Source organism: Limanda limanda, chromosome 9, assembly GCF_963576545.1.
Source record: "Limanda limanda chromosome 9, fLimLim1.1, whole genome shotgun sequence".
Classification (NCBI taxonomy): Eukaryota; Metazoa; Chordata; class Actinopteri; order Pleuronectiformes; family Pleuronectidae; genus Limanda; species Limanda limanda.
The window spans coordinates 14,566,470-14,575,694 of NC_083644.1; the positions used below are offsets into that span (position 1 = coordinate 14,566,470).

Here is a 9,225-nt window from a genome sequence, read left to right on the forward strand (position 1 = left end):
ATGGAGACACTTGTCCTTAAACCCTCCTGAAAGTACGGAAATATTATCAATTGTATTTAAAGTAATAGTACTTATAGTAGAAAAAGCGGATATGTGGCACTACTTTAGAAATAATCCAAGCACTCGATCAGTGGCCAGGAAATTTTTAAATAAATTGTATATTAATCGATAGCTCGATGAATTGCTGTAGTTCTTTGGGCACATTACTATTTTGACCTGATGATGGTGCTAGATCAAAACTCAGGGCCTCACCAACGTTTTACCTATTCTTCCTGAGGCTGGCCATAAATGTCTGAACCAATTTTCACCACAAACCGCCCAACAGCCGTATAGAATATGTGAGAATCTTTAAAAACAGGTGAAGAAAAAAAAGTTCACGTTTTTTTTTTTTTTTTAAGGCAAAGGAGGGCCGCCATGTTTGTTTAACTCATCCACTGATCCGCGACTGTCGTCTCCATGGAAACGCACATTGCCGAGGATCGGAAACAGCCGATCAGTTTACTGCCTCGTCTGCTGACTGGAGATCTGTGGATCTACTGACCCTAGATCTGTGCTCCACCGCTCGGCTCCACAGGGCTCCGTGGTGCTGGATGTGTTGTGTCGGAGTCAAACACTTTATGTTCCCACCATGGCTGTTTCTGTGGAGGAGGTTTCTTCGTCTCTTGTGAGGGAATACCTGAGTCGGAAGGTAAGTAAGCTAGTGCTGGGTGCAGAACTAGCTAGCAATGCTAGCGTTAGCCCCCGGTCAGCCATGCTAAAGAGTCCGTGTGGGTGTTGAGTGGAAATCTGTCTCTGGTCTGATGCTGTGTTAGATTCATGTGGAAAACTAGCGTGAAATGTATGACCGTATTTGCAGTATTTAGCTCTAGCTAGGATGATGCTAACATCACTTTATGTTCAATCAGCGTCAGGTTCTATGACCATGGATCATACAAAAATCTAACTTCTGCAGATCAGGATGATAACATAGACTGTATGACAGGGATGTGACACTGCTCTTCGTGTGCAGGGACTGAAGAGAACCATCAGCTGTATGGATGAGGAGCATCCCCGCACAGAGGCCAGCATCAACAACAGATCCCACCTGAGGCAGATCCTCCACATAGAGAGTCTGTACAGAGAGAACAAGGTGAGAGATCCACCAGGGGACTTTCCCTCTGGGGGCGATTCCCCAAGCGTGTCTGGTGCATGACGCAAAATGTAAACAGAAAACATGGCGTCCAGTGTCTTTTTCTAACAGGAGGCATGGGAATCTGGACTTGCCTCGCAGCTGGACAATGGCTGCCGTGCAAGTGGAGGACACAAACCAGTGTGAGGCTGACATCTCTGTCGTTGCAGGTTCTCAGCTCCCCCCTGAAAACTTTACTGGAGATTATTGTGAAGCATCACATCGCAGGTCTGCATGATGACGAGGTGCCCAGCAGTGAGAGTGAGTGTCTGCTGTCTGCTTCAGCTGCAGGCTCGGCTGCTCCTCCTGCAGTCACACCAGGAGAGATGAACGAGGACAACACAGCCGCCTTGGTTATTAGCAAACGCATCAGACCGAGGTATTTCACAAGCAGCGTCTTTTGATTGATTGATTGATTGATTGAATATTTATTTAAGCCTCGGAAAACACATTGAGGGACAAGACCCTCATTTACAATGGTGCCGAGGGTACAATAAAAAGTTGATACATTGAAGAGTTAATACATTGAATAAATAAGAATGAAATAAATATGCATATATATATATACACAGTAATACAAGGTATAAAACAATTCGTCAGTATGATAATTCTCTGATCATTTTGTGCTGTTTTGATATTTTTTTTTAGCATGGGTTTGAATTTATATGGGATTGTGTTTCTCACAGGTCTGATGCAGAAGATATCCCCTCTTTTCAACCTTCATATACCTCATCGATGCCTGATAGTCTGTCCAGCAATAATCAAACGTGCTTCCAAACCTATGACTCAGAGGATCACAAAGCTCATCCCCTGTTGGCCCCTGCCCAGGACAACGAGAGCTTCACGAGAAGAGAACCAGAGAAAAAGACGACCATCACTGAGAGCACCCAAAGGAGCAAAACTAATCGAATTAGACGTGGCATGATGGCTGGACCAATAGCAAGTTCCCCTCAGGTGTGGAGACTGTGTTGCAGTTTTTAAGATATGATGTTGATCCCAATCTTCATCATATCCTTATCCCTAACTGTTGTTTATCTTTTTAGGAATCAAATAAAAAAAGGCTAAGTCGAAGGGTAGAAGCTCCCCAGCTGCCGCCCAGAAAACCAGAAGAACACAGGAAGTCGAGCAATGGACTCTTGGTGACTGGCTCACACCCCAAAAGCTTGGAAAGTGGTGAAACAGAAATATGGTCAGCTGACTGCGTAGGAGGGAGACAGGAGTTGCTGAGTGCACCAGAGAGAAAGCAGAGTGAAAACAGCTTTGAGAAAGTGGGGCAAGACTCGCTCAAGACCAGCAAGTAAATAACTTAAAGATGTTAGACTCAACAACACGATTGACTTAATGGTTTTATACAGTTGAGCATGTTTTCCTAGTGAAAAGCTTGAGGCTCTTGTGTAGAAGTTTATGTATAATGTCTCTTTTCTCAGAGTAAAGACCAGACCCAGTGTGGCGGATTTGGATGTGTCCGAGATGGCTTTAGGTGGGTCATCTACGTGTAGCAATGCAGAGAATAGAAAAAACAGGCATTATTCCTCAGTTTTACCCTCCTCCGTGCTGATGTGGGGTGTTTCTGTATTTCTAGATGACATTGATGACGAGCTGCAAGATCTCTCTAAAGTCTCCTTCCAGAGAAGCCTCAGAGAGCGCAGCTGTGCGGGCCGTCCGATGGACCGACACACTGCCGTGGTTGGTTGGTGATTTACAGCAGGGTGTCTTGAGTAAACGCTGGGGACGGTTTCTGCAGTGGCATTTGATTTTCATTCTTGTTATTTTTTTCTGTTTTTGTTTTGCTCCAGGAATTGAAAGCGATTCTTCTCGGTTCCAACGTAAGTTCCTTCAGCGCTGAGTGGAGGAATCAGGGCTTCACGTTCTCTGAAACGCACGACCTGAGATATGGAATTGTGCAGAAAAAGGTTGTCTTGGTTTGCTAAAATTCACTAATACAAGACATAGATTTTCATATCGAATTGTGGTAATATGCTGCGTGTTGACCTCTGCAAACGTGTTTTCTAGGGTGGTCCTTGTGGAGTTCTGGCATCCATCCAAGCCTTTGTTCTAAAGAAGCTGCTGTTTGAGAACAGCGAAAGCAAGAACGCAGGCCTCCAGTACGTTATCCCTCTTTCAGTGTTATGCTGTTGACCTCTACGTGCAGCAGTGTAATCACTGGATTGCTTTTTACAGCTGTTAATTCACATCAAGGAGTGCTCAGCCACTGTCATGTACTGACCCTTGAATTTTGATATGAACTGTATTATTATGCCAGACGACCTGCTTTTCATTCAAATGCCTTTTCTCAGGAGATTAACACCTTCCAGCAATACCAGAAGAAGGTGTCTCATTTTAGCCGTGGCTGAAATCCTGTGGAGGGCTGGCGAGGAGAAACAAGCCACAGTTGCAATGTGAGATCTTACTCTTTTTTTTTTTATCCTCTACATCCAAACGTCCACCATCATGCAGAACCTCATAACCGATGACACCCATGTTAATACATGGCTCAGATGTTAAGGGTCAGGGAAGTTCAGTGTATCACTGTGAAATGAGCAACATCCACGTTGTTGAACCGGACTAAATTTGCCTTTAGAAGCCAAGAGTTAATAAAAAGTTTAACTCCAGTGTCCTAACACCATCCTTATTACCTCAGCCAGGCAGGTTTTGTTTTTGTTTGTCTGCATGTTAGCAGCATTATATAAAAACTACAGGTGGAGTACAGGCAGAAACTTAGTGGAAGGATGAGGTATGAGTCAGGGAGGAACCCATTCAATTTTGGGTGCAAATCTGAATTGGGGCATATCCAAGAATTAGTTTCACTTTCCTTGATGTTTCGAGGTTCCCCAAGGAATAATTAATGGCCCTTGATGAAAAAAACCCAGGGCTATTAAGGGATTGATATCTATTTGTGTGTGTCATTTGATCCGGCCTGATTGGATTTGAGCGAACAGTCGGCCTTGGCAGAAGCTTGTGCTCTACTGAGTGCTTTTCTTGTGTTTATCCGAGCTTGGGCCGTTCTTCTCAGAATACCTGATAAATCTGCTGTTTCAGTTGAAGCATTGATTCACTCCTTGTTTTTACATTTATTTTTGTAAACAGAAGTACAGGAAGAAATCATTTCACCCCAACAGGACACTACAAATCTGAAGGTCTGCTTGAAAAGGTACAGACACCTGTGGAATGTTTATATTGTTGAAGGTAGCCACAACGTTAGCATCAACACAGTTGTGTTTCTGTTGTAGATAACAGTTTTCTCTGCGGAGAGCATGAAGGATCTGCAGCTGCTGTTAGAGCAGCATATTGAGCAGGTGAGAGATCCTTCTGTTTCATTGTACTTGTGATGAAAACCTCTGGCAACATTTCTGCTGGAAATCGATTTTTCTTTTTCTCCGCAGTTTGAGACGGGAGTGTTAGGTTGCATTCTGCTGACCCTATCTGCTGTTCTGTCTCGATCTATTGAAAAGTATGTAGATCTTTCTTTATCACTACACTGAACACAAGCTTTCTATATCATGTGGTTTATTTTATTAGGTCTTCTTTTAAATGTATATTCGTTTTAGAATGCACCAAAGCAGCGCACTTAACTTCATTGTATGCATCTGGTTTGTGATGTACAGTTTAAACTGCCATGCTCCAGATTGTGAAACAACATCCTTAAATGAGCGTTCTTTATTTCTTTTGAAGAATAAGAGAAGATATGGACGTGCCCACCACCACCCTCATCGGAGCTCACGGTTACTGCACTCAGGTTTGACACTAAAACAAAAATTCTAGGATCACTGGGTGTTGTGTGACACTGGGACTTCATTACTTTGAAATAATTTGCGGGTTTAAGTGTGAAAGGTATTAATTTACTTGTAATTCTTCAAGTCTGCTGCTTTCAGCGTTTATGTCAGAGTGATGGAACAGTTGCGTCAAAGACATGTCATCTTTACAGCCGAACAAACAGCTCTTCAATCAGCAACTGCAAATGATTGTCACGGATGAATTAAATCCAACAGTTAGAAATGTGCTTTGATCGTGTAACAGATGTGCACAGAGGACGCTGAGTTTATTGATGGCACAACAACAGATGAATCTCACACACACAAAAAGTATTTTAATCGATACAATACTGTTACTAATCTGTATATAAAAGAACGTGTATTGTGGCTCATGTCCTTGTGCGTTTGTTTACCAGGAGCTGGTCAACTTGTTGCTCTGCGGCAGAGCAGTTTCTAACGTGTTTGACGATGACATGGAGTTAGACTCGGGAAATGGAAACATGACTCTACTCAAGGGAATGAAAGGCCGCTGTGACGTGGGCCTGCTGTCCCTATTTGAACATTATAACATCTGTAAGGTGAGTGACATCGCTGGCTGACTCTCTGGTCACTGACAGATCTGATTCAAGTTAAGACACAAGACGTCAATGAGCATTCTTTGGTGTAATTATGGGCACGTCTCTGCACCACAGATGTGTCCATTATCCCGGCAAAGAATGTTCTTAAGACTGTGATGGGCCTCGTGTAATAGTAAACATGCTAATATAGGACTCTGCTCGGCTGGGTTTGTTTTTATTTTGTTTATTTAAGGTAGGAGCTTACATGAAAACTCCCCGTTACCCCATCTGGGTCGTGTGCAGTGAGAGCCACTTCAGCGTGCTCTTTGGCCTGCAGAGGGAGCTGTTGACCAATCCGGACAGAGATCTGGAGTTTGACCTGTACTATTATGATGGACTGGCCAATCAACAGGAGGAGATCCGGCTCACTGTCTGTATGTGGTTTTATTTGTAGTAAAGTTTAAAACTTTAGCACAAAAATATACAGATGTTCAGATTCAGGTATGACTTTTGTATGATTCAGAGTGAATTTAATATATAAATTCATCTTTTCATTACAATCTTAATTCTTTGAGTCCTTAGCAGTAGTAAGATAGTTGCTTAAGGATCAGTGTCACTACCTGTAAGCTGGTCTAAACTGAAAATGTTTTGCATTTGTAGCTGTAGGTAAATCGACCATGAGCAGCCAGGACCCTGATCTCATTCCTCCGCTGGAGCACTGTATCCGAACAAGGTGACACATAGACATGCATGTACAGTGATTTCAGCAGACCCTCAAATAATTAAATTGACCATATTTCCCGCAAACTGTTGGTGGAGTCGCTCGACCACAAGGCACTAATAACATTATTTTCTTATTTGTTTTTTTCGCAGGTGGACAGATGCATTTGTCAGTTGGAATGACACAGAGCCTATTCTCTAACTGATCACTACGTTTTATCTTATTTTCCAGGACCAACAATTATCATTTTTTTGTCAAAGGAATCAATATTTTTACCCATTTTTATGTACATAATGTGGTTCATATTGTTTGAATTGTCTTCATATTGATCTATATATTTCAATGTCACTATTGTTTTCTCTTCCAACTGAGGAACTGTCAACTGCCATTTGTTCACGTGCCACAATAATCTAGATGTTTCATATCACGTAATGAATGTGCAGCTTCGGGTCCAAATTACTATACGACACATCCCGTCAGCCACAAAGTCTCATGCTGTTTCCTAAAAGTGATATTTGACAGGATGAAATAACCTGTGTTTTGAAAGGTTTAGCAATAATGTGTCAAGATAAACAGACTTGGATTGAAAGTCTTAAAAGTTAAATGATGCAACATACAGTATTGACCAAAGTGGCCTTTTGCTCTATAGCTGTATTGATTGTTTTTCATATTTCACATTAAGCTATAATCTTATTATAATATATATATGTATATATGTCAAGTCACATTTATATTTATCTGTATAGCAAATTTAAAAACAGCAGACCCAAAGTGCTTTACAATCATAGCAAATAAAATAGCAATACAATTGTTGATAAAAAGTGTAATGATGTGATCAAAATCAATGCAACAGAGATTAAAGGTTTAGGAGAAATGAAAAGAACAGATTAGAATGCAGTAATATATTATATTTAATCCAACTATTTAACTATTTTTACACCATGTCTTAACGTATTTCACCTGCTGATTATAACCTAGTCTGGTTTTGACTTTTGGCACACCATCAAGTATTACATTCTTGAGATTAGGTGATCTGTTATGTTTTCCTTCAGATTTGGTGTAATACGATTACCTACTGACTGACTGGTGTACGTGCCCTGCTTCAGAAAGCAGTTACACAAACTCTGAGACATATTTGGACCAATAAACTCTGAGTGTGTTCACTCCGTGTCAAGAACGAGCCTGGTGAACAAAAAAAGTCCAACATACATGGAGCTCGAAAACTATGATTCACCATGACACCTGGTAGATAAAGATCTGAGATTTCATTGTTATCCAGTGGAGCTGGAAATATTAATGCACATTTATATTTATAAAAAAAACACTACCAGCAGTAAATGTAAAGTAAATGATTATAAATACGTATTAATCAGTTTCGTTAACTTCAATTTACTTCATAATTAATGTTATAGACCTATTACTGTTTTTTAATTTGTAATTAATAATCTGAATGTTATGCCTTGATGATTTTTCGCTTTTGTCTCATCTCATCTGGAACAGATAATAAAATAACTCAGTACCTCTTGATTTGTTGTTATGTCTCTTTCATCTCTCCATCACGGTGGCTTTAAAGACACTGCTACAACAGGTGCATTTGTATTTAATCCTTGAAGTATTTTTACTTGTAAACACAATTAAACAATTTACAAGGATAAATATTGATTAGAATGATTTTCGTATGCTAAATTGTGCCAATTAAGTACACATATAATCATTTTATTTTTTGTTATGACATCTATATTCTGTTATTGGAAAAAAAAATGAAGAAAATAGAGAAAAATCAGATCAATTTGTTTTAGCTTGAAAATTTGCCAGTTCATTAGATACTAAAAAGCAGTTAAATACAACAGTCCCACAAGAAGGGTTTAATGTTCACACTGAATAATGAACACATAAACCCATTGTACAGAGTTACAAAATATGATCATAAAATAACTACTGCAACATGCAGTATAGTTGAAAAATGTATTGTTAAGTTAACATTTATATAATACTATCTTTCAAAATGAAGAAAACCAGGTAGGAGCTAATTGTGAATTAGCTCATTGTGACATTTGAAGGTTAATAAAACAACAACTAAAGAGAATTAGCTGAAAGATGCCTTGCAGTGAATCAGTGGCTTCAGTATCAGCCGTGGCAAACGTCAGAGCGCACACAGTGAGGGGCACAGAGAGTGGGTGGCAGGCAGACCTGTGCCAATACCTCCAGCACATGGGATCAAAGACACTGCAGCTGGCGCTCAGACAAAGCTGCAGTGACTCAATTCCCGTCAAACTGCCGCGTGCAACGTGGCCCAGAGTTCATCTTCTAGCAGGGAAGTGACGAGTGGCCGACGCGGATCCAAACCGACCGCACACAATGAGATGACAGGAGCTTCTGTCTTCAGTAAATCTGTCAAAGTCACTCACATCTGATCTCACTGTACCGGTGGGATGTCATTAATCTTTCTTGTATTTCTCTGAAACGTATGTTATTGGTGACTCATGTAGGGATTTATGCACTCTACGAAATGCATAGGAAGAACCATGAATTAATCATGAGACACGGAATGAATCAATGAGCCCTCTACAGCAATTTTACAGCCATCAAGTCTACTGCGATCACTATAAATAAGGTGGAGAAAGAGAGAGGCCTTTGGGTCTAGGAAATTGGATTAAAGTGTTTACTTTTGCCATAAAAATTCAGATGGCGGGAGTTTGATATACGTCATAAGGACCCATGTTACGGTTTTAGGTTATATGCTAGTTATAATCTGCCTCCAACAGTTGGTGCAGGAGATATTTTAGTAAATCCTGAGGGGAAAACCAAATATAAAATGTGTGTATGATTTCAATGCTAATTAAAGACAAGAAACAGTCCGTTGACTTGGTGAGCTGGTAGGATTTTCTCTCGAGGTCCAAAGTCTGCAGACACACTTACTTTCTTGATTTAGCGTTTATTTATACTGTATTAATTAGTTTTATTTTTCTATTCATTGTTACGGCTTTGTCCCTAATGTGGTCCCTGTCTTTTTAGGCAACAGCTTTG

At 40.5% G+C, this 9,225-nt stretch overlaps 1 protein-coding gene across 1 annotated transcript; it reads left to right on the top strand.

Moving 5' to 3' along the window:
* Positions 1 to 594: 594 nt before the first annotated feature.
* mindy4 (MINDY lysine 48 deubiquitinase 4) lies at positions 595 to 6,399 on the top strand. Its single transcript, XM_061078780.1, has 18 exons — positions 595 to 688; positions 1,010 to 1,129; positions 1,339 to 1,547; positions 1,855 to 2,122; positions 2,212 to 2,465; positions 2,596 to 2,648; positions 2,751 to 2,854; positions 2,965 to 3,081; positions 3,182 to 3,273; positions 3,466 to 3,567; positions 4,256 to 4,319; positions 4,399 to 4,464; positions 4,552 to 4,619; positions 4,841 to 4,904; positions 5,337 to 5,498; positions 5,731 to 5,911; positions 6,138 to 6,210; positions 6,351 to 6,399. Exons 1-18 carry the CDS (start codon positions 629 to 631, stop codon positions 6,397 to 6,399), a joined length of 2,106 nt encoding a protein of 701 aa, XP_060934763.1. The 5' UTR covers positions 595 to 628.
* Positions 6,400 to 9,225: the final 2,826 nt, after the last annotated feature.

Coding starts and splice junctions, on each gene's coding strand:
- mindy4 (XM_061078780.1), top strand. CDS start 629: ATGGCTGTTTCTGTGGAGGAGGTTTCTTCGTCTCTTGTGAGGGAATAC. Junction 1,130..1,338: donor GTCTGTACAGAGAGAACAAG/GTGAGAGATCCA, acceptor CTGTCGTTGCAG/GTTCTCAGCTCCCCCCTGAA. Junction 3,274..3,465: donor AGCAAGAACGCAGGCCTCCA/GTACGTTATCCC, acceptor GCCTTTTCTCAG/GAGATTAACACCTTCCAGCA.